Source organism: Pteronotus mesoamericanus, unplaced genomic scaffold (assembly GCF_021234165.1).
Source record: "Pteronotus mesoamericanus isolate MK-2021 breed Mesoamerican mustached bat unplaced genomic scaffold, CSHL_Meso_final scaffold_125, whole genome shotgun sequence".
Lineage (NCBI taxonomy): Eukaryota > Metazoa > Chordata > Mammalia > Chiroptera > Mormoopidae > Pteronotus > Pteronotus mesoamericanus.
Genome location: NW_026555304.1, coordinates 3,680,420 through 3,700,551, shown reverse-complemented (window position 1 = coordinate 3,700,551; position 20,132 = coordinate 3,680,420). Strand labels below are relative to the sequence as shown.

Here is a 20,132-nt window from a genome sequence, read left to right as displayed (position 1 = left end):
CTTAATCTAAAATCATGGGAAAGATCTGTACAATAATACCGACTCCTCAATTATAGTTTGAAACTTTGTGCTTAACGATAACTCCTCATATTAATTACAGAGTTTCCAAGTGTTTGGTTGTTCTCATTTGTTGCATTGAGAGGTAGCAGAGTGAATAGTATTTTCCTGTATTTTAGCTGAAAAGCCTGAGGTTCAGAGAGACCATGTGAAACCCCTACTTGCCAGGATACCCATTCTTCTCCACTCTGCCCTCATGGAGACATTCAGCTTGGTGAGAGCTCTGGAGTGAGGTCCAGACAGCATCCCTGGTCCCTGTGCATGTGGATAGTCTTTACTGCTGGCTCTCTCTGGTCTTGGTATCTGAGAGGAGTGCCTGTCACAGGCAAGGTCTGCAGCTTGGACACTCACGGAGGAGCAGTGCAGGGAGACACAGTTGCTGTTGTCCACACTTGGGATGTCTGCTAGGCTTTTGCTGGCCTTGCTGCTTTTCTTAGATTAGAGCTCTGCTTAGACCAGCAGGTTTGTCACTTTGAACACATAGAGCACTGCTTCCATTTTGCAAATACTGTACCTTATGTCCATTCTGAAAAAAGTGACATTAAGGTGGTCAAAGGAAAGTTTTTTTTGAAGGATAAGGATTGCTTGGTAAAGTAGAATTTAAATGGTTCTGACAGGAAAACATCTTCCAAGAAGGGTCTTTTGTCAAGCTTAGGATGTACCGTGGGTTGTGCTGCTGGGCACCCTCCGGGCTGCAGTCTCAGTTGAAGGCTTCAGACCCCTTTCCAGCGTGGCCCAGCCGTGCAGCAGTCAGGCAGACTCACTGCAGGCCTTTGAGTATCCTTGAGACTCAGTCCTGGCTCCCCTAAGCACTCAGTCTGAGAGATACCTGGCCCAGAGTTGTGTCTGTCATTTCCACTGCATCCTGGTGGCTTTACAGGCCAGCCCTAGCCAGTGTGGAAGGAACTACACAGGCACTAGAGTCACCGGGCCATCCTTAGTGCTGGCACTCCACTCAATGAGGTCTTTAGCTGTTCATTTGAATTGTGAGAGCCCCTTGTCTCTGAGCCACCTGTGATGGGTGCTGCCTGCTTCTTGGCCTGGATGGTGTCTGAGTGAATGCGGGTATGCTGATACCAGCTTCCTCCTTGAGGAGAGAGTGCTGGTCTGGTCAAGTGGGAGCATTTCTCTCCATCACAGCACTGGGGGCTCTAGACCTTTCCCCTGAAAGGGTTACAGTGAGGAACAGTGGTAAGAGCTTGGATCTAGCTAAGGATGGTCTGGCAAGTGGGAGCAGCATCAGGATGTTGCCCTAGGGCCCAGGGCATACATGCCCTGGTTCCAGGTTTGGTTCTGTTTGTACACAGTAGATGGAGCTCTGGGCATGAGGTGAGTCCACGAGATCACATTCTGGGAACATTCATCCCATTGGCATGCCTTCTCCACATGAAGACAACACCAAAGTGAATACAACCTGCTTTTCCTCCAGGTGGACGTGATGTCCCCAGGGGGCTGCCACTGAGGCCCTGGCACAGTTGGAATGTGGCATACAGAGCACATCTCTGATCCGCACAAGACTATGCACAGGCAAAATCAGCATGTATAATTGCCACTGGTTTCTCTGACCACTGACAAGAAGTAGGGCAGAGTGGACCCCTGGTGAGCATTTCCCTCCTCTGTATCCTGGGACAAGATATAGACTAGCCCAGTGGCAAGAGCAGAAGGCCCAGACGGGGTGACAGACCACACCCCCTTGTGCCCGCACTGCCTCTGGGCCTGCCCAACTGGTTTGGTGACTAGTCTGGTCCAGTCTCCGTGTGAGCTGGAGGTTAGGAAATAGGGAAGAGGCTCTTTCTTTCATGCCTGCAGGTGTTTGTGTCTTAATTACTGGGGATAGTTGAGACACTGATGGAATTTTAGAAGTTTACCTCACTTTTACAGACCCAGTGCTCCCGAGGCGGGATATCCCTGAGTGGCTTTGACTTCCCACTTTATTTTTATTTTTTAAAAATATTTTATTTATTTATTTTTAGAGGGAGGGGAAGAGAGGGAGAAAGAGAAGGAGAGAAACATCAATATGAGAGAGAAACATTGGTCAATTGCCTCTTGGATATGCCCCGAGTGGGTACTGAACCCACAACCCAGGCATGTGCTCTGACCAGGAATCTAACTGGCAACCCCTTCACTTTGCAGGATGATGCCCAACCAACAGAGCCACATTGGTCAGGCCTTGACTTCCCACTTTAACTTGACATGATGGCCTGGCCACCACACACAATGAATGAAGGGATGCTGTTCTCCTGATGGAGCTTCTAGAAGACTGTAGAAATGCTGCTTACCAGCCAGGCCCCCTCCAGTCTCGGTGGCCCTTTGTCCTTTTCTACAGTCATCCCTTCATCCCTTTGAGGACAGATGCTTATCAACAGGGAAGCTGGTGTGGCCACACCTTTCAAGTTACACTTCCCTGAGAGGAATTTTGTGGTCTCTTCTCTGTAATTTTTCCTAAGTTAATACTTTGTGCAGGTGCTGGCCAAGTGCCCTGCTGATGATCACCATCTTCCCAGGGTTCTGTAGGTGCTGTCTGTCCATCCGTGGCATGGTTTACGAGTCTGAATCAAAGATTGATAAATGTAGCCAAATGTTAGAAAGGATGCCTACTCTGAACATTTCTGACTTAAAACACAAGTAGAACTCATTATAAAATCAGGAATTTAAAGTTGCTTAAGGAATTAGTTCTACTTTTTACCTTGGTGACTGGACTTAGGCAGGGCAGTTCATAGATGCTGCGTCAGAGTAGTTGAGCCACTTTTGACTCTGAACTTGATCCTGTCTCCTTCTCTCCAAGTTTCTGTTACTGCATTGTTGATTCCAGCATGGGCCATGCCTTCCTTTCCCAGCTGGGGGGCATCACAACTCCTGCCATGTGGAGACCTCAGTTTATGTGCTTGCTGTGACCTGGTGTGCTTGTCCTGATCTTCCTGCATTGCCTCTCAGCTGTGCAGGGCTAGGCATTTCTTTGAGAGATGAACTGGTGCAGTTCTTTGTCTTCCCTGCATAGCATCCCTTATCTGCCATGTGCCCACTATGTACCTTTGGTTTTATTTTTAAAGTGGTGTGAGTAAGAACTTGGACTTTTGTGAGATGGTCCAAGTTTTGAATTTTCAAATTTTTTAAGTCCCACTCTTTTCCATTGTTTCATCTTACTAATTCAGAACTAAATTTTTAGCATCTCACTTTATATCAGTTTATAGCATGTGTAGGTAAGTGACAAAATCATGAGTTAAGTTGGCACGGCAGACTGGGAAGTAAACGATTGACTGGAACCAGGACTGACTGCAGAAGCATGCCCAAATAATAGGATGGCCTCAGGCTCGAGGGCAGGTCAGCCACTAGCTGGTGCTGATGCACAGGTGGGATAGGGTAGGATGGAGAAGGCGTGGTGTGTCAGCATTTAGGGTCTTGGTGTTCACATTCTAGGCTGGTCTCTTGTGCCCTGTTGGGACTTCTTCAGAAGTCAGAAATCTGCCACCCTGGAAACACGATGAAGATGGTGAGCAACATGGAATAAAAGCTCCAGGAAATTGCAAAGAGACAGCAAAGCAGAGAGAAGTTGCTCTTTGTTTTTCACCCAGGTGCACTGCATATTGGGCCACCTTGAGTCCTGTGGCTAGTGAGCACACAGGAAGTCTCAACCTGGAGGTTAATATGGGATCAGACCCTTTCCCTTGAGCTGTTTCTCCGGTGGGAGGGTGAGAAGCCTCAGGTTGTCTGTGGAGATAGCTAGTGAGGAATGTTTACGCTGGCAGAGAACTGCCTCAGGCCCTGCTTTGCAGTCCACAGACACCAGGAGGACAGAGACAAGGTCTCAGTGAGGATGGAGGAGGTGCTTTGTGGAGACTGACTGTGGGTGATGTGAGGCATGCTGCTGATCACCACCAGCATAGGCACCAGCTGCTTTGAATGCATGAAAAACATTAGTGTCTCTGTTTCATCTGGACATGTCCTTAAAATAGAAGAGCATCTTTATACCCAAGGCCCACATCTGACTACTTTGTTTTAATGTGCTAAAATATGCATAACATAAAGTGTACCATTTTAACCATCTTTAATTATGCGAGTCTGTGGCATTAAGTACATTCACACTGTTTTACAGCCAAGCTGAGTATTTTGTATTTATCCTTACAGGAAGTCGTTCAGCTGCCTTTAGATTTTGTGAAACAGCTTTGTTTAAAGATACAGTCTGAAAGACCAGGTAAGGGTTTCTAACTTATAAATTTTATTTTGTAATTTAAAATATCCCATTTGAAAAGTGTTTGACATTATTACTCTTGTTAGATAGATGCCGTTTTTGGCAGTTCTTTTGCCAGAAACATGATTATCAGGGGTAGAAATCTCAAGAGCTCATGAATACAATCCTGGGCATCAGATACCCAGGTCACAACAGAGAATATACGACCAAGAACTAATTAATAAAAACAGATAATGCATTTGGGAGAGAGAAGAAGCTGAAGGAGTTAGGGGAGACTTAGGGTAGAGACAGTGGGCTATATAGGGAGGCCTGGAGGAGTCAAAAAGAAAACTGAGGTAGACCCAAACCACAGAGGATGGGCCAGGCCCTAGCAGGTCTGCAGCTAGAGGACCTTCTCCCAGAGCTGGGATCCACCCAGCATGCTGATCCCCCTGGGAGAACACAGGAGATGCGAGTTTTGTGGGCAGTGCCTGCCCTCTCGTCTCATGTATTTCCCACATCTCCTGTACTTCTCACATACTTCCCCCATGCATTGAGTATCTTCACCACTTCACCTTGCATACCCTCCCCCTGTCACCTCACATACCTTTCCCCACCTTGTGTACCTCTCCCATTACCTCATATGCCTCCCCTATCACGTCACGTACCTTCCTCATACTTGGTCGTGGCTGTAATGCCAGTAACCATGTCAAAACCTTTCCTTTCACACAAAAATGTGAAGCCCATGTTATTGAGGATGGATGTGCACCTCCTAAAGCACAGCCAGGCAGTCCAGGTGTGCAGTTGGCCAATATAAAATTCTCTCCTTACTTGATTAGGAAAATTAAGGCGCCATGCCTTGGAGCCACAGGTTTGAGGAGCATTGAGGAGCAGGGCTCTGTGTGTTGAAATGGCTAATGAGGGGGAAGGATGTTGTAGCGATGTTAAAGCCAGGACTGTGTCTTGGCTCCGTTGTCCTCAGCCAGACTAAGGCAGACTGAGACTTGTCTAGGGTTCTGCCACCCAGCTATAATGCTGCTCAATATCATTATTTTATTTTATAATTAGCAGTGAAATTTGTACTACTTAACAGTAGTAAGAACTGTCCCCCCATTGTAATAATGACTCATAATCAGGCATGTTGTGTGAAAGGAGGAGAGTCAACTCTACCTGGGGTCTGGAGGCCACATGGATGTTCTGTGACTGTCCAAGTACAACTTCTAGCAGTCAGTACTAAGGAAATAGTGAGGTTTGAGGACTCTGGAGGAGCCAGCAAGACAACGGTTGAGGCTGTCCCCTCCTTTGTCTCTAAGTTCCTGGGTTAAGGGACTCACAGAATTGGGGGACAGTCCCCCAAACCACCCTCATTTCAGATCTACCCTTACTTCTGGTGACAATTGAACCTTCAGGGATCCCCAAGAACAACTTCAGGATCTTATAGTTTGCTAGAAGGACCCATAGAACTCACTGTTATCCTCATGGTTATGGTTTACCACAGCTAAGGGACAGAAATTAAGACCAGCTGATTGAAGAGGCGCTGGGGGCAGGTCCAGGGAAACCAGTATGAGCTTCCAGGTGTCCTTTCCCACTGGAGTTGTGTGGATGGTGCTTACTTCTTCCAGCAACAGTGTGTGAACTCATGGAGGAATGCCAAGCATGGAGGCTGCCCAAGCCTCAGTGTCAGGGCTTTTTTGGGAATTGGGTGTGTAGACACAGCTGACTAGCCACCCTCAGTGTTCAGCCTTTTGGAGGTTGAGCTGATACTGTGAGACCCATACCCATCATGAATCACAGTGTTACACTCATGTCACTCAAAGGCACCGAGACATTCCTCAGGTAGGCCACCTCAAGGCTTAGAGGTGGAGGCCAAGGCTACCCCTTTTAGGCAAGGCTGACCTTTCCTCAGCAGGAATTTGTCAAGTTATTGTAGGATCTTCTTCTGTCTGGCACTGATCCTCAGGTATTTTTTTTGCTGTTTTCTAGAATCTCGCTGTGACAAGGACCTGGATACTCTCAGTGGTTATGCTCTGTGCCTTCCCAATTTAGCCAGACTTCAGACCTACCATTTTGCCGAGCATCGGCCGATTCTGTGTGTAGAGATCAAGGTGAAGTTTTGTCAAGGGGAAAGTGATGTGGGGAGAAGGGAAAGGTGGGTTCAGGTTGTAAATCCATGGTACCTGCCTAGAGTGCACTTTTCCACGGAAGCTCCTGGTGTTCCTCACAATGGGCCCCACGGCTCCTTTTCAGGGACCCCCAACTCTCAGAGATTCAGTTTGCTTCCTTCTCCTTCCATGTGTACCACCTGCACCTTTCTGCTCTGGTTTCTCCCACTGGCCAGACCTGAGGGACATGGCTCCCCAGATCCCCAGATTTAGGCCTGTTCCAGGTGCTTTGATGGGGAGTCAGCTAGGGACAAGCCCTGACCAGGGTTCCACCCTCCCTGTTTTGTTTGGAGGGTGCAGCTCACTAGGCTACCCTGACCTTCCCTGCCATGCGCTCTTTGCAGTGTGGTGACACCGAATGCTGTATTCCATGGGGCCAGCTTGAGGGTTGCCCTTTAGACTGGGTGGCACTCTCTTCCTTTGCTTCTGTCCTGCTCAGTAGAGACCCTCCCCAGAGGCACAGGAACCTATGTGACTCTCAGGGCCCTGGTTTGCCGTGTCCAGGAGTCCTGAGTCGGGGTGACAAAGGGCATCACTATTCTAATGGAGGGAAGTGATTGCTGGATAAGGGCCAGGCCCCAGCTTCAGCTCTGCTGTGCAGTGACCAGTGTGACTGCTCAAGTCTTCCTCAGGAAGCATCCCAGATGTCCCAGGCCATTGTTTGTCTCCTTCATCCAGATCTTTGTGGTGGTGATTTCTGGGTCACACCCTTGGCTCTGAGCAACCTGTGTGCTCAGTGGGGCCTAATGATCTGTTTCCCCAACCAGAGCATGAGTGTCTTAGGCATCACAACCAATTGTGTCATATTCTTCATTGCCGCAGTGCTGAGCGCAGGTCTCATGTATCATACATACCCAGAAACTGTGGCTTTTAAAAGGCAACTGGGGTTCCAGGCATTCTGTGAGCCTAGCAGCCATCTGATGGGCACATTCCCAATCACAAATTCTTATCAGAGGGAACAAGAGTTCTGCTTCTTAGAGCTAGGAGTGCGGGGTGAATCTGCACTCCCAGAGTCTTTCCAGTCTCCTTCTGTCTGGAAAACACAAAGCAACTCTCTGTTGTACTTTTCAGTCTAGCAATAGAGGAACCATGTTTTCCCAGTGAGAATTCTGACTCTCTAGCAGCAGAGAGATGTTTATACAATGTGAGGAGGGAAGCATCAGTTTCCTTGGGGGGCTGGAGAGAAAAGCAACTTGGGGGATGTTTTTATCTAACATTTGCTGCTACTCCTCATTGTTGTCTTGTAGTTAGTTATATGTCTATTTAAAGGTATGTGGTTTCTCCTTAAGCAGTTTTTCTTCTTTGTTTTGCAGCCAAAATGTGGGTTTATTCCTTTCTCCAGTAATGTTACTCATGAGATGAAACATAAGGTTTGCCGTTACTGCATGCACCAGCACCTCAAGGTGAGGAGAACCAACCAGGCCAAGTCCCTCCCTGCAGAGCTATGGAGGGTGGTTGGGCCTGAGGTGTGACCACCTAGAGTTTTCAAAAGAGCAAAAGAAAATGTAGATATTCATTATTATTTTTTTATTTCACAAGCGCTTCATGTTCACCTTTTTGTTTTGTTTTATTTTAAATTGGGATAAGATTCACTTACTTACCCTAAGATTCACCCTTTTAAAGTGTATAATTTAGTATATTCACAAAGTTGTGCAACTGTCACCACCACTAATTCCAGAACACTTTCATCACTTCGAAAAGAAATTTTGTCCCCGGGAGCGTTCACTTTGCAATCCCCTATACTGCCAGCCCCTGTCAACCACCTGTCTGTCTGGATTTACCTGTTCTGGACATTTCATATAAATGAAATCATACAATATGTGGCCTTACTGTCTTCTTTCAGTATAATCATGTTGAGGTTCATCCATGTGTTGTAGTGTATATCAGCACTTTATTCCTTTTATGGCTGATTAATATTCCATTGTATGGGAACATTTTGTTCATCCATTCATCTATTGATGAATACATGGGTTGTTTCCGCCTTTTGGTTGTGAATAATGTTGCTATAAACGTGTATACATGTATTTGTTTGAATCCCTGTTTTCAGTTCTCTTGGGTAGATTCCTTGGAGTGGAATTACTGGGTTCTAGGGAAGGTCTGTGTTTAACTTTTTGAGAAAACATCAAATTGTTTTCCTCAGCTGTTGCACTATTTTGTATCCCCTCCGGCAATTGTATGAGTGTTCTGATTTCTCCACATCTTTGCCAACCCTTGTTGTTACCCTGTTTGTGGCTATAGACATCCTAATGAGTGTGCAGTGGTATCTTATTGTGGTTTTCATTTGCATTTCTCTAACCGTGATGTTGAAGCATCTTTTCATATGCTTCTTGTGCCATTTGAGTATCTTTTTTGGAGAAATGTCTATTAAAATGCTTTGCCCATTTTGAATTGGTTTGTTTTTCTGTTGTAGAGTTTTATGTATCCTATATACATTCTGGATATTAATCTCTTATCAGATATGTGGTTTGCAAATATTTTTTCCTCTTCTGTATGTTGCCTTTTTACTTTGATGATAGTGTTCTTTGAGGCACAAAGTTTTTACTTTTGATAAAGTCCAATTTGTCTACTGACTTTTGTTGCCTTTGCTTTTGGTGTCATATCTAAAAAAATCGTTGCCTAATCCAAGGTCATGAAGGGGATATGTGTTCTTTTAAGAGTTTTATAGTTTTAGCTCTTATGTTTATGTCTTTGATCCATTTTGAGTTAGTTTTTGTATACGGTCTTAGGTAAGTGTATGTTCAGTTTTTCCAGCACCATTCATTTAAAAGACTATTCTTTCTCCATTGAGTGGACTTGTTACCCTTATCAAAAATGTTTTGGACATATATGTGATGAATTATCTCTGGGCTCTCTATTCTATTTTATTGTTCTATATATTTTTTCTTATACCAATACTATACTCTCTTGATTGCTGTAGCTTTGTAGTAAGTTTTGAATTCAGTAAGTGTTAGTCCTCTGGCTTTGTTCATTTTCAGTATTGTTTAGGCTATTTGGGTGCCCTATACAATTACCATATTTTTGCCGGGTATAATGTGCACCCACGTTTTTGGCCCAAACTTTCAGGGAAAAAATCTTTTGTTTTAATTTTTTAATTCAATTTTTTATGTATTTATATTTAGATGCTTGGTGTTTGTATTTTAAAGGAATTTTAGCATTTATTTTTGAACATACTATGGTACAAGAAATTTTCTGTTACAAATAATTACAAAATACAAGAACAGATACAAGGTATTTCAGGCACTACCCGTGTATGTGTATCCTTATTTTTCCCTAAAAATTTGGGCAAAAAAAGTGTGCATTATCAGTGACAAAACATGGTACCTATGAATTTGAGGATTGGATATTTCCTTTTTGGAAAGCATAACTTGGAACTTTGACAGAAATTGCAGGAATCTGTAGATCACTTTGAGTAGGATTGCCATCTTAACAATATTGTCTTGTAATCCATGAACACAGGCTGTCAATCTCTTAAGATTTTTCTTTAATTTCTTCTAGCAATGTTTTGTAGTTTTCACTGCACAAGTCTCTCACCACTTTGGTTAAGTTTATTTCTAGGTATTTTATTGTTTTCTAATATTGCAGATGTGATTATAAGTGGAATCGTTTCCTTAATTTCCTTTCTGTAGTGTTCATTACTAGTGTATAGAAACACAGCTAATTTTTTGTGTGTTGATCTTGTACCCTGCACCCTTGCTGAATTTCTTATTAGCTGTAGTAGCTTTTTTGTAGATTCTTTGGAATTTTCTATATATTGGATCATGTCATTTGTGAATTGAGAGTTTTATTTCCACCTTTCCAGTCAGTTGCCTTTAGCTTCTCCATTTCCTCAAAGAAGTCAGCAGGGATTTTTGATAGGGATTGCATTGAATTGTAGGTCAATTTGGGAGGTATTGCTATCTTAACAGTATTAATACACTGGGAACAACAGGTCATTTTCCATTTATTTAGGTCTTTAATTTCTTTCACTGATGTTTTATATTGTAGTTTTCAGTGTATAGGTCTTATACTTCTTTTGTTAAATTTATTCCTCAGTATTTTATTTTTTTGGATGCTATTGTACATGAAATTTTCTTTTATTTCATTTTCAGATTTATTGCATAGCAATGCAGTTGATTTTTAAAATTTATATATTTTTATTTTTTCAAGAATTTTTTTATTAATTTGAGAGAGACATCAATTTCTTGTTCCACTTATTTATGCTCTCATTGGTTGTCCTGTGTATATGCCCTGATTGGGGATTGATCCCACAACCTTTGAGAATTGGGACAGGGCTCTAAACAACTGAAACTACCTGGCCAGGGCTCTAAAATATATATATTTTTAGTTGTGGTGAAATACACAAAACATAAAATTCACCATCTTAACCATTTCAGGTCACTGGCATTAAGTACATTTACATTGTGGCGCAACAATCACCATCATCCATTTCTAGAACTTTTTCATCTTGCAAAACTGAAACTCTGTACACAGTCCAAGGGAACCACCATTGTAGTTGTTCCCTCTATGAATTTTACTATTGTTGGTACCTCATATATATGGAATCGTACAGTATTAGCCCTGTTGTGACTAGCTCATTTTCACTTAGCATAATGTCCCCAAGGTTCATCCATGCTGTATATAATGTGTCAAGATTCCTTTTTGAAGGATGAATTGAACTTGGGCTGCTTCCACCTTTTGGCTGTTGTGAATAATGCTGCTATGAAGATGACTATACAAATAGCTCTTTTAGTTTTTCTGAGAATATACCCAGAAGTAGAATTGCTAGATCATATTGTAGTTCTGTTTTTCATTATGAGGAGCCACCATTTTCTTGTCCACAGTGGCTGCACCATTTTACATTTCTATCACAGTGCACAAGAGTTTCAATTTTCCCATATCCTCACCAAGACTTGTTTTATGTTTTTCATAGTAGTCATCCTAATGAGTGTGAGCTAAGAAACACAGTTTTTGCATATTGATTTCTTTCTTTTTTTTTTTTTTTAACGAGGCTCATTTCTTAGGTATCATGCACAACAACAGAAGTGGCATCTACTCACTGCCCCCGCCTCATCCTAGTGCAGGATACTTTCACCGTTGGGGTATTTCCTTTCTTAAGGTGGCTGTAGCTAGTGACAGATGTAATGTTAACAGCTCCTCTTAGACTGTAGTCAGCTGCTGAAGTTCTGGTGGACAGCAGGGAATAGAGTGGAGATAGAATGCCAACTCTAGTAACTCTTCTGTGTGGCCAACTTCTGACTCAGCTCTTCTGAAGCATTTCTTCTGTTCCCTTCTATTGGCGCAATTACTGGTCCAACTCCCCAAAGCCAAGGCAGGGGTTAGACTTTCTTTTACGTGGCTTATTTACACTTAAGACCCAGTCAATCTGAAAAAAATGCAATCTTGGTCGTCATTGGTCTGACAACCTTATCTTGTATATTTTTTAGTGTTCAATAGAAAATAGAAACAATTCTAGGTATTCTAAGCAAAAAAGTTTAATACAGGAAATTGAGTGTTTAGAGACTCATTGGGAAGCTGGAGGAGTAAGCCATAGGTTGTTCTCCAGGAATCAGAACATCACAGAACTGACCCAGCAGGGGAGCTACAGTCTTTAGTATATTAGGAATGTGAGGGACTATCAGGATAGAGATACTGAGTTCCAGAACACTCTACATAGCTGCAGTCCAGGGATCAGAGAATCCCCATAGCCTCAACTACCCCTGGAGAGCCACAGAATTAAGATTGGACCCTGGAAACCTGAAGAAAAAAAAAAAGCCCTCAGAGAATGAGTACCTACTGTGTGCTGCATGTTCATCTTAATCCTGTTACCTTTGATGAACTTGCTCAGTTGCTCTTATTTTTTTTTTGATGGTTTCTTAGGATCATCTGTATACATGATCACTTGCAAATAGAGATAGTTCTAGTTCTTTCTTTACAACCTGGATGATTTTTATTTGTTTTTCTTCCCTAATTGCTCTATCTAGAACTTGCAGTATAATATTTTATGGAAGTAGCAAAAGTCTTGTTCCCAATCTTAGGGAGATAGCTTTCAGTGTTTCACCCTTAAGTGTGATGTTAGCTGTGAGTCTGTCATAGATGTTTTGGATTTTTTTCTTTTTTTAAAGATTTTATTTATTTAATTAATTTTTTTTAGAGAGAGAAGGGAGGGAGAAAGGGAGGGAGAGAAACATCAATGTGTGATTGCCTCTCCCAGCTAGATACCTGGCCCGCAACCCAGGCATATGCCCTGACTGGGAATTGAACTGGCGACCCTTTGGTTTGCAGGTTGGCACTCAGTCCACTGAGCCACACCAGCCAGGGCTTGAGTGTTTTTTTTTTTTTTAAATCATGAAAGGATGTTGCATTTTATCAAGTACTTGTCCTACACTGAAATGATCATGAGGTGTTTTCCTCCCTCTATTAACATGGTGAATTACACTGATTTTCATTATGTTGAACCATTTTTGTATGTCTGGATAAATCCCTCTTCATTGTAGGTGGATAATCCCTTTAGCATGCTGCTGAATTTGATGTTAGTTTTTGTTAAGGATTTTTTCTTAAGGAATATTGGCCTACTTAACCCCTCTGGAGGCTGCCAGACTTTTTTTCACCATGGTTGGGCTGTTGGTCTTCAGGGTTCCCTTGCAACTAGAAAGGGGGTGGGAATAGGGCATTAAAAGTGCCACAAAGCTCAGTTATTACTTAGATTTGGCTGTTCTCCTTGAATAAATGCTCCCCAGATTGTTGCAAGACTTTGGTTAATTTTCAGTTATGGAAATTTTAATTGATTCTCCTAGTTTTTGCCAGTTTTCTCGTTGCCCATATGGAAGATTTTCTAAAGGTTCTTACTCCACCATTTTTGCTGACTCAATTCCTACTCATTTAACTGATAAAATATGGAATTGTATGAATTAGGTCACCTGCCTTTCAGAGGTAACTCATATCATCAGTTTGTACATCCTTCTAGACTTCTTCCTGTGCCAACAAAAATAAATTATCCAGTGAAAATGAGGTGATGCCTGTCTCTAAGTATATTTTAATGTGTTCACATGTGCATGTATACACATTTCTAAAGCATATATGGGATCTTGCCATGTACAGTTGTTTTGCTAATTCTTTTTTCACTTAATCCTTGAGGATTGTTTGTTGTGTATCCTTCAAGGTTTTTTCTTTGAATATTTGGATATATGCATGTAATATTTTTTTTTTTTTTCACAAAAGTGACATCACACTTTTTGTTGTGCAAGTTGCCTTTTGACTTGAATAAATCTTGGTGATTTTAGCTCTACCTCTTTCTGGTAGTAGCTGCATGTCATTTATTCATTGTTTCATTCAGCATGTGTCCTGCTGTGACCTGGCCCCTGAGAGCAGCTGTGCTGTGACTTAGTTGTTTCTAGGTTTTGCTTTTACAGGGAGGCAGCAGTGAACATCCTTGACCCTGTAATTCTTTGTGGATTTCCCAAGTCAGGAGACACCCACTTTTTAAGTTTCGATGAACACTAGCATGTTACCTTTCAAAACACTGTGCTGATTTTTCTTCTCACAGACAACATGAAATTACTTATTAGCCACATCCTCCCCTTCCAAATCAGAATTGTTTATCTGATTACCAAAATTTAGCCATGTCACTTTAGAACGGTGCTTGCTGCTTCCCTGCTTCTGTGGAGGTCTGGGCTGGCAGGCACATGAGTCTCTTAGAGAAGGCCCAGGTTTCCTGGGGTTGGAGTCAAGCCCACCTCCCCAGCTAGTGATGTATACCCAGAGGCAGTGACATCTGCTGGGACCTTCATCATCTTGGTCACTTTGGTCACTTTAGCTGTTCTGTGTTACAGTTAGCCCAATGCTGTCCTCAATCCAATTGTTGACACAATGTGGTGGATTCTTAACAGGTGGCGACTGGGAAGTGGAAGCAGATAAGTAAATACTGTCCCCTTGATCTCTACTCAGGGTAAGAGAACACTTCTACTTTGTCCCAAGTGCCATCTTCCTTGGAGGTGGGGTGGTTGGGAGTTTTCTATGAGGTAGGATAATGTTCTCTGAGGGGGAGTTGGTGGGTGTTCTGTGGTGTGGTGGTGGGGAGGTATTCTGTGAAGTGGGAACCATGGGCAGGCCATTCTGTGAGGTTGGGTGATGTTCTGTGAAGGAGGTATTCTTGAGGTGGGGTCGATAGGTGTGTGTTCTGTGAGGTGGGGGAGGTGTGGGAGTGGGGGTGGGGCAGGCATTCTGTGACGTGGGAACTACTGGCCCCTATATAGCCAGGTCCCTGGGCAGGACTCAGGTTTTTGCCTGGGGTTAGGGTTGCCTGTATTGATTCCTGCAAGTTACCTGGCAGAGCCAGCAGCTGGAAAGATGTTGCCACAAGAAGAGGGCTGAGAGCAGGGTGGGGATTAGGGGCTTCTGCAAGTAGGGCTGGGCAGCTCCTTAACCTGAAAAACTCGGAGACCTAGACCAGGAGCTCCTTGGCTTGTCCCCTGAGCCATGTCTCCAGAGCCACAGGCAGGTAAATGCAAAGACTGCTTCTAATTCTAGCAATAATCGTTTCCCCTTTTAGAAATAAACAGAGAATGTACTTTGCCTTGAAAAGCTTGTTGCAGGAGGCACAGAACAACTTAAAGATATTTAAGGTAAGAGTTGCTTCTATTTTGTGGCCCTTTTAGGGGGAGCCAGTAGGTGTCTGGACTGAGCCTGATGCACTCATGGCACTCTGGTCCCTTTGACCTTGCAGATAGGGACATCTGGGTTGGGTCTGCCTTGGCACGGATCTTTGAGTCTATTTTCCAAGTCTCATTCCATGAGCATGACATCCTGTAATTCCTCTGGTATATGATGTTGACTCCTTGACCATTAGGTGGCCTTATGCTCCCCTGACAGCTCCCCTTAGGCCTGACTTTGAATGAGGATGGCCCTGGCATGGTCAGGCTGTATCGCAGATATCCTTCTCTGCATCTCTGTGGCCAGTGTGGTTGAGGTGGGAGAAGCAACTAGGTGGCACAGTAGCACAACCTAGAGGGTGGCCATACCTGTGCATTTGCTCCCAATTGACTTAGGGAGCTTGTAATTAGAGGACCCCTTTGTCAATGAGTAAATTCTGTACTGGCCTCACAAGGGAGGGGTTCATCCACCACCCAGACCAGGCATCCTCGGCTTTCTCCTTGCCACCTGCGGCTGGCGCCCTGATCAGGCTCACTGAGGCCCTGTGGTCACCTGGCCTCTTTCTTGGAGGAGTTGGGCCTCAGGAGTGAGTATGGGAAGAGGAGAGGAGGGCTTGTCCAGATCTGGAGGACAGCTACCTGTGACCTCTGTGGGAAATGTGTCCCTTGGGGTTCCCCTTGTCATCTCCTTTTCTCTTTGCCTTTGACTCTGTCCTCAGTCCCAGTTATGTCCTAATTAAGTATGACACATGTGAGAGTTTGCAACAGGCTTGCAGGCAGCACATCGGTGCAGAAGCAGGGATGTTGGATCTGGACAGCTTGTGTTCTCTGTGTCCTGCTCTACATGGACAGCTCTGTTCTGTACACTGACGCTCCTCAGAAGGCACTGGGATGCGTTGGGGGACTTTCCCCCATCTGACTTAGAAATTTGGTCACAGTGAATTGACTTTACCATGTGTGCCTCCACTTTTCCAAATCTAGAAAAGGAGGACATATTCAAAGTCAGTTTATGTTTTTAAATTTAATGAGGAGTTCAGAAATTTTATGTTTACATTCGAAGGTAAATTTCCTTTCACCTGGGGATTTCTTTAGAACCTATAGTAAGACTGGCATTCTGTCTCCAGTGGACCCTTTTCTGACTTCCTGGCCTGGGCTGGACTGTCAAGCCCACACTTAGGCTGAGTGGTGAGTCTGACTTGGCCCCTGGATAGACTGCCCTGCCCTGTGACCAGAGCCTGGGCCTGGGAACCTGGATGCCTGCTGCTTCTGTTGAAATCAGTATGGAAAAAAGTTCAGAGGTTGTGATAATAGGTTCAAAAGAATGGCTTTTAAAAATAATATTTGGAACAACACAGTGCATTTTTGTAAGTGCTGTAACTTCTAATGAGCAAGCTCTGCTTCTGAATCTCAAATCTTCCCTCTCTGTGTGTCAGGATCAGTGCCACTGTTATGCTCTCTTTCCCAAAGTTGTTCATAGACTCCAGGGCTGTGGCTCTGTCCAGCCCAACACTAATCACTTGTGTAACTTGCGGGGGAACACATGGGGTAGTCATGGAGCCTGGATTGATGCCTCTCCTCCAAATGTCACATGAGGTCCTTGAGCAACTGAAATGTACATGTGACACTGGTGAGAAAAGGCCTTCCACTTGCAGGGGTCACTCAGCCGCTCATGGGCTGGGAGGAGGGACCAACCTCAAGGTGGGCCGAGGCTGCAACTCATGATCCCTGGCTTCGGCTTCTACTTCTTCTTGGCCTGTTTTCCTCCTGGGAGCTACTGCCTTCCCTTTGCCTGGCACATCCTCCTCCCACTGTAAGGCTGATCTCAAGGGTCAATGTCTCTTGATGGTTTCCCCAGTCCTATGCTGGGAGTAGCTTTAGTTGTGTCCCCATCACCCTGGACACCCACACTGTAAGCTCTGACAGTGCAAAGAGGGGCTTCTCAGTGGAGGCATCATGCTGCTGAATCCCAGGACCTTACTGAGGGAGGAAAGCCCTGTCTATGTGTTTTTTGTTTTTGTTTCTTTAAAGTGTATTTTATTGATTATGCTCTTACAGTTGTCCCATTTTTTTTCTCCCCTTTATCCCCCTCTGCCTTACCCATCCCCCTTCATCTCCCTGACCCTTAGTTCATGTTCATGGATTGCACATATAAGTTCTTTGGCTTCTCTATTTCCTATATTCTTCTTAACCTCCCCATCTATTTTGTGCCTACCATTTATGCATCTTATTCCCTGTACCTCTTTCCCCCATTCTCCCCCTGTCCCCTCCCCACTTATAAGGCTCCATGTGATCTCCATTTCTGTGATTCTGTTCCTGTTCTAATTATTTGTTTAGTTTAGTGGGGGGTTTTTTAGGCTCAGTTGGTGATAGTTTGAGTTTGTTGTCATTTTACTGTTCATAGTTTTTGACCTTTTTTTAGAGCAGTCCCTTTAACATTTCATGTAATAAGGGATTGGTGATGATGAACTCCTTTAACTGTACCTCATCTGGGAAGCACTTTATCTGTCCTTCCATTCTAAATGATAGCTTTGCTGGATAGAGTAGTCCAGGTTGTAGGTCTTTGCCTTTCATGACTTTGAATACATCTTTCCAGCCCCTTCATGCCTGTGAGGTTTCTTTTGAGAAATCAGCTGATAGTCTTATGGAAATTCCTTTGTAGGTAACTGTCTCCTTTTCTATTGCTGCTTTTAAGATTCTCTCCTTATCTTTAATCTTGGATACTTTAATTATGATATGTCTTGGTGTGTTTTGCCTTGGATCCAACTGCTTTGGGATTCTTTGAGCTTCCTGGACTTGCATGTCTAGTTCCTTTGCCAGACTGGGGAAGTTTTCTTTAATTATTTTTTCAAATAAGTTTTCAATTTCTTGCTTTTCCTCTTCTTCTGGTGCCCCTATGATTCAGATGTTGAAACGTTTAAAGTTGTCCCAGAAGTTCCTGAGCCTCTCCTCATTTTTTTTTGAATTCTTGTTTCTTCATTCTGTTCCAGTTGAATGTTTATTTCTTCCTTCTGTTCCAAATCTTTGACTTGAGTCCCAGTTTCCTTCCTGTCACTGTTGGTTGCCTGTATATTTTTCTTTATTTCATTTTGCATAGCCTTTACTTCTTCATTTTGTGATTAGACTTAATTAGTTCTGTGAGCATCTTCATTAGCAGTGTTTGGAGCTCTGCATCTGATAGGTCATCTGTCTCCATGTTGCTTAGTTCTTTTTTTGGAGCTTTGATTTGTTTTTCCATTTGGGGCATATTTCTTTGTTTCAGTACACCTGTTCAGTTGTAAGGGGTGGAGCCTTAGGTATTTCCCAGGGTGGGGCAACCCACTTGGCTGCATTGTGGTGCTGTCTGTGGGGGAGGGGTCAGGGAACAATGTCACTTGCTCAGCTCTTGTCCTGTTTTCAGTCACTTCCCTCGCTTCCCACAAGCAGATTGTGCCCTTTTAGGTGCTGAATCCTTGATGAGAGGGCTTGTGTACATTCTAGCACCCTGTGGACCCCTCCAGCAGACTCTTGTGAGGCTGGAAGTTTCTCCCGCTGCTGCAAGCCCCACAGGTTTTTACAGCCAGAGGTTCTGAGGCTTTAGTTTCCCGTGCTGGAACCCTGGGTTGCACGGTCTGTCTCGCTCCCGACTTGTTCCTCCCAGCTTATCTGTGCACGAATGTGGGACTGCCCGGCCCACCAGCTATCACCTCACCTGCCTGGTCATCTAGTCCCCACCTTGCCTTGCGTCCTCTTCTCCCTGGCTTCCTGTCTCTGCCTCTCCTACCAGTGTGGATGAATGTTTCCTTAACTCCTTGGTTGTTGTACTTCCACATAGTTCGATTTTCTGGCAGTTTTGGTTGTTTTTTTGTTTTTAAGTTGGTTGTTATGCTTCCTTTGGTTGTGCGAGGAAGCGAAGCCTGTCTACCTATCCCTCCATCTTGGCCAGAAGCCCAGCATTTCTGGTTGGATTGAATTGACTTCCATCTGCTACCTGAGGGCAGAGCTAGAATCATCCTCATCAATATTATCTGCTGCTGCATAATAGCCACTTGCCATCTAACAGCATTTGTGGCTGGGAACTCAGGAACAGCATGGCTGGCTCTGGCCCAGGGTCTCTTTTGAGGCTGCATCCCATTGGAAAACTTGGTTAGCGCCAGAGTCTGTGTCCCCAGGATAGGGCCTTGGCCTGGGTGGGAGCCTTTGTTCCTGGTCATGAGGTGTTCCATGGGGCTGCTCAACATGGTCTTGCTATGAGCTGAGAATAGAGTCATCAAGATGGAAGCCACAATGTCTTCTATAGCTTAATATCTTGTTGGGGATATGCTGTCACTCAGCTCTGATTGTGTTGGTCATGCAAACCAGGCCTTTGCAGGACTACAGGGTAGGACTACAGAGGTGGTGAGGACTACAGGATATGAATATCAAGGGGTGGGGGCCATTGGGGACCATCCTGGGGGCCGTTGACCATACCATCTCACAGATGAGGCAAGAGGTTTGCTACTCCCCTGGGGTTGGCTGCTCCTCAGGGGTGTGGGGACCAGGGTTCTCTTGGGGCCTTTTCCACCAGACACCACAGACCCTGTACAAGTCACAGGGTTGGGCCTACTGGGCATTCCCACCTGCACTGCTGGGAACATCAGTGCCACATGGTGTTTCTTTGCTGGACTTGATTTTAGAAGGCAAAATGGCCTTGAAGATGAAGGTTTGCACACTAGTAATGCTGGCAGACTCACCCACCCTGGCAGGGGCCTGGCCCAGCCTTTCGCAGAGGATAGAAGTGCTCTGGAAAACTGGCCACCTAAAGACATCCACACTGGCCTAGAAGTCTCAGCATCCAGCTGACACTGTGTGCCTTTCAGGCACATGGGCACCACTCAGCCTGTTGAGTGATAGGCTGCCAATATGCTGTGTGTTTTGGTCTGAGAGTTTGTGTTTCAGGTCAGGACTTTGCCATCTTTTAGTGGGATCTGCCTCTGGGTTAGTGATAGGGTGCATGAGAGTGGGTTTCCCTGCAGGCTGCAGAGACCCCAGATGGGGCATGTGGATGATGTTAGGTCACCTCCTTTGCCTGCCCAGTGGGTGGGGAAAAAGGTGCTTTCCTACCCATCTCTTGGAGGTGACACTTCCCTGTCCTTTTTCCAT

General features: G+C 44.4%; 1 protein-coding gene across 3 annotated transcripts in view; it reads left to right on the top strand.

Moving 5' to 3' along the window:
* The window catches only part of IPPK (inositol-pentakisphosphate 2-kinase), a 54,263-nt gene that overhangs the window by 11,050 nt on the left and 23,081 nt on the right, over positions 1-20,132 (top strand). For 2 of the 3 annotated variants that reach the window (XM_054588009.1, XM_054588010.1), the window contains exons 4-8: positions 4,183-4,249; positions 6,209-6,330; positions 7,701-7,790; positions 14,253-14,311; positions 14,915-14,987. In XM_054588009.1, coding sequence (XP_054443984.1) covers positions 4,183-4,249; positions 6,209-6,330; positions 7,701-7,790; positions 14,253-14,311; positions 14,915-14,987 — 411 coding nt within the window. The remainder of the gene's footprint in view (positions 1-4,182; positions 4,250-6,208; positions 6,331-7,700; positions 7,791-14,252; positions 14,312-14,914; positions 14,988-20,132) is intronic. The other variant, XM_054588011.1, reaches the window with a different exon arrangement.